Source organism: Anopheles gambiae, chromosome 2, assembly GCF_943734735.2.
Source record: "Anopheles gambiae chromosome 2, idAnoGambNW_F1_1, whole genome shotgun sequence".
In the NCBI taxonomy this organism is placed as follows: Eukaryota; Metazoa; Arthropoda; class Insecta; order Diptera; family Culicidae; genus Anopheles; species Anopheles gambiae.
The window spans coordinates 68,788,584-68,793,102 of record NC_064601.1 but is presented as its reverse complement, the minus strand read 5'-3'; the positions used below and the strand labels follow the sequence as shown (position 1 = coordinate 68,793,102).

The 4,519-nt window shown below is 46.2% G+C and overlaps 1 protein-coding gene across 1 annotated transcript; it reads right to left on the bottom strand.

Annotated features, from left to right (window-relative positions):
- Positions 1 to 352: 352 nt before the first annotated feature.
- LOC133391959 (uncharacterized) lies at positions 353 to 768 on the bottom strand. Its single transcript, XM_061649068.1, has 2 exons — positions 542 to 768; positions 353 to 476 (listed from the first exon to the last, which is right to left on the bottom strand). Exons 1-2 carry the CDS (start codon positions 677 to 679, stop codon positions 429 to 431), a joined length of 186 nt encoding a protein of 61 aa, XP_061505052.1. The 5' UTR covers positions 680 to 768; the 3' UTR covers positions 353 to 428.
- Positions 769 to 4,519: the final 3,751 nt, after the last annotated feature.

Genomic DNA, 4,519 nt, shown 5'->3' with positions numbered 1-4,519 from the left:
CCAATATCACAACTGCCCTATTCAACACGGCTGTGGACTCCTTTTGAGCTTGAATATTTTCTTTCATTAAGTCAAGAAGCTCCTGATTTTGACGCAACACCGCTTCCGTGTTCTGCCGCTTCCGACTTCGTTTTCTCTTTGCTCTTTCCGTTACAGTACTCTGCTCATTGTTTGGCGCCTCGCTGCCGTTGTTTGGCGCCTCGCTGCCGTTATTTGGCTGATCTATGTTGCTAATTGGCAACAATTGGTTGTTGTTGTTGTTGTTGTTGTTGTTGTTGTTGTTGTTGTCGTCGTTCAAATTTCCAAAAGAGCGGCCTGCGTTCCCTTCTATTGTGGCCTTCAAATAAGTCAAATCGGCCACTCTTTCTTCTACGTCGTTCAATGGCCTTTGCTGGAACGGACCGCCACCAGTGGCCAACAAAGATGCTTTATTCAAACGCAATTTTTTTTAACGCACATTTGTAATCGAACCACACCTGTAAAACAAACAGCGAACATTAAAACAACATGTAAATATGTTGTGTTGCTCTTTTAATCTTACCCGCTTCCACGTTGCACCCGTTCTTATCGGCGGTCCCAGGGCGTTAAGGTGCTCAGCCATTTCCTCCCAGAAAGCGGTCAGGTCACCTTTGTACATCCCTCTGGCGATGTCAGGGACCTTTTCCAACTCATCTACCATTTGTTGGTACTGGGTTCGCGATGTCCGGGCGTCCTTGTTATTCCTAAAAGTGTATACAGTATTAGATATGTTAATAACATTTGCTTATGCTGTTGGTTGTTGAAGAAGTTGCTAACTGAAGAAGTAGCTGGGATCCATTGCTGTCGAACGCAAACCAGGTGCGCATGCCCTTCAGCTTTCGACTATCATCGAACAACAGCAGAGGAAGGAAATACCAGCAGCTTCTTAAGCCGTAACAGCAGCACATTACCAGTATCTTCAGCATATCGCCATTTGTATGGATGTGGCGGTATACATATTTTTGTTTAAAATGATAAAAATTGATTATTTCTAAAATAAAATACTTACATTTTGTCGTGAAAGCAACAGCAACCACTCTGACCGACACAACACAAACAACAAACAATCTGAGATTGGCGCCTTTCCGTGGCAAAAAGCTGACGGAAAGCAGTTTGACAGTTTTGGATTTCCGTTTGTGTTTCATAATAGATATCTTGGCAGTGTGATTGTGAGTTTGTGTTTCGTCAAATTTTTTTTTCTAACACACAACACAAACGGATGTCATAATACAAATCTTCCGATTTTGACAACTTGTCTTTACAATTTGTGTTTAATAATCGGGCCTATTATTTCAAACACCGTTATCTGTCCAGCAAAAACCGTTGCCACAGGGAAGGAGCATAAGGTTATGATACTTACTCCGGAACAATTTAGATTGATGCAGAAGCGGTCGATGACTGTGGAGGAAATGGGTCGGGCAGATGACAAGCTGGCCAAGTACTCCAAACTACCAGAACGTCGGCCTTCTGGTCCGATTGGCCAGGACTCCATTTACCCCGCCATACCATCGTCCATTTCCGTGCGGAAGGTTATGGGAAAGCGCCCCGCCATCACCACCGCCAACACCACCGTCCGTACCACCGCCAACACTACCGCCAACACCACCGTCCGTACCACCGCCAACACTACCGCCAAAACCACCGCCAACACCATCGTCCGTACCACTGCCAACAACACCGCCAACGCCACCACCAACACCACCGCCAACGCCACCGCCAACGCCACCGCCAACACCATCGTCCGTACCACCGCCAACGCCACCGCCAACGCCACCGCCAACACCACCGCCAACACCACCGCCAACACCACCACCAACAACACCATTCCAGCCTCGCTTCCCGAGAACAAAATTCCGCGCCGCCCTATCGTCGTCCCTGCCAAAGCCGGAGTTCCTGCAACAGTTCCTGCTGTCGTTGCAACGGATGGTCCTGCCGTTGCTCCTCCTCTGACCGATGTGCTGCAGGTGATAACCGAGCTGTCAGCCACAATAAACCGCCGCTTCGACGAACTCGCCGCGAAAATTGTAACCATGAAGAAGGAAGTGACGGTCACCCGGAAGACCGCCATGGCTACCGAAGTAACCTTAAATAAATTGCAGAAGATTGGATGTGCCGATCCAGATGGTTACGCGCTTCCGGCGACGGACGGTTTCACGCTGCAGCCCATACGGTCAGAGGAGAAGCTGAAAAGCATGGAGCATAAGTTGAGTGACAACCAATATGCAAAGAACTGCCTGGCATGGTTGCAGAACGAGGTGATGGCAACGGATCCCACCAAACGGTTGAGGGAGGTGCGGGATATTGTTTTCGACGGTGGTTTTATTTCGCGTTGCCGGTGGTCTCGGCGAAACGGAAAGGTAGCGATGGCACATTATCCAAATGTATGCGAGCTATTCCGCAAAGCCGCAGCGACCTGGAAGGCGCCCATCACTACAGCTTATGTTGTGGATTTTTTAAACGCGTGTTGCGGTATCCAGCAAAATCGAAGAATATAAATAATGAACTAATGCACAATGTAAATAATAATGATAATCTAGGTTAGTTTAGTGTAAGTTTTTTTTATAGCGTAGCTAGTCAAGTTAAGTTTAGTTTCGTTTAGTACTTAGTTAGTTTAGTTAGTTAGTTTTTTTTGTTAGTTTTTTAGTTGAATTATTATTAAATTAATAAATTAACTCACTATGAATTCATGAATACAAAAAATGCATTCTGCCACACAGCACCTAAGATAATTTATCATTATTCACTTTCCTGATCCGAAACACTTAACCAGGGTTTTGGGAAGAGGCATATTTTTTTAATTTATTTCTTAGCAAATACACACACTTAGTCAACGGCACAAACATTAACACCCCTTCCTGTACCGTCTCCACTGCAGCTACCTTGCACATCAGCGTACTGCTGGCGTAGTGTTCACCCTTATTCAAATCTACCATGTTGGCAGAGTAAATATTCGCCTCCGTTGAAAGGCAAGGTTCCGTAAAGGCAGGCACCTGTTTGAAATACGCGTACTCCTGCACCGTAACGTCCTTGCCTGTTTTTGTGGCCGTTTCGTAACGGACCACCTCGCCCGAGTTGGTCATGAACCATTGATCGCGAAAGTTTTTTCGCAGCGCGAAGCCCTGCCGCACGGTCGTTATGGTGTCGACACCAACCGTGCGCACCGATGGTTCGTCCACCGGTTTGTTTTGCTGACGCTTGGCAACAATGACATGTTGCAGTTCCAGCAAACGATGGACCGCTTGCACCAGGCTGTGCCTCCCGGAATGCACCAACTTTTTGAGGTCATGCAAAAATGCCTCAAAAATGAAGGCTGATATGGTTTTTAGTCCATCGAACCTGCAAACGTCATTGTAAACGTGCAGCAAGTTATGAACGTTGCTATTCATGAGAACCGGGCTGTACAGATCTCCATAGGCTGCCACAAACCTATGCAAATATGAATCAGCCAGTTCCCATTTAGCGCGATGATATTTGGTGGACATAAACGTCACAGCCATCATCAACAACATGAAGTGTTGGTACGCTGCATCGTTAAGTCTATCCTTCAGAACAATGAAACCGGCAACCAGCAGAAACATCCTGTACTCCGAAGCTTTCCAGAGATGGATGTATCGCAGGTCGCGCAGTTTACGTTGGTAATCTGAAGGTAGCCTTAACAGACGCAAGTGCGCCGACACTTCACGTTGTTGGCGACGTGGCAAGTAACAAGTTACGCCAGGGAAGCCATTTATCCACAAATGTAGCAACTTTGCATCTACGCCCTTGTATATTAAGTGCATGTCTTCGGCTGACACAAAATCGTCAACGATATCGCAACCTAACAGACTCGTAAAGGGCGTAGGGTTGTTGACATGTGTTGGATATTTGTCGTCACAAAAATCCTTGTGGTTCCGAGGCGGGCATTGTTCACCATACCGGAAGTACATCCGGTTTCCATCAAACTCACCAATGATAGTGCACTTCATGCAGGCGCTATACGCATTATGCGATTTAACACCTGAAAAAAAATTAAACAAAAAAATCAGAAATAACTCGTTTCACCGCATATAACTGTAAAGGTTAAGTGGACAAACGCAAAACGTATTTTAGCCGCTCCAGTCGCTAACCCGTTGCAAGAGATTTCTTGTTACAACGGTTTAGTCGTAATGAAAGCGTTGACTGTATATAGTGCATTTTATCAACATACCTTTAAAAAATGCTCGTGCCGGAGCATCTGCAATTATTGCACGCGCTTCCACCCAGTAAGAGCGAGATTTAATTGTCAGACCTGTCACATACAGTCTGTTCATTTCGTCCACAAACGGCTGCAAAAACTCCTTGACGAATAACGGTTTTGATTCGCCACAGAATATCGCAACCGTCATTACAGGAGTATGTGGAACGTTATGAGCCTGCATGATAATCGGCCAAAATTGGGTCCGACTGCTCTTGTACAGGGGTAGCCCATCCACAAAAATGTTCAACTCGAACCCCTCCTGGGTTGGCTGACAATCGCTGGAAT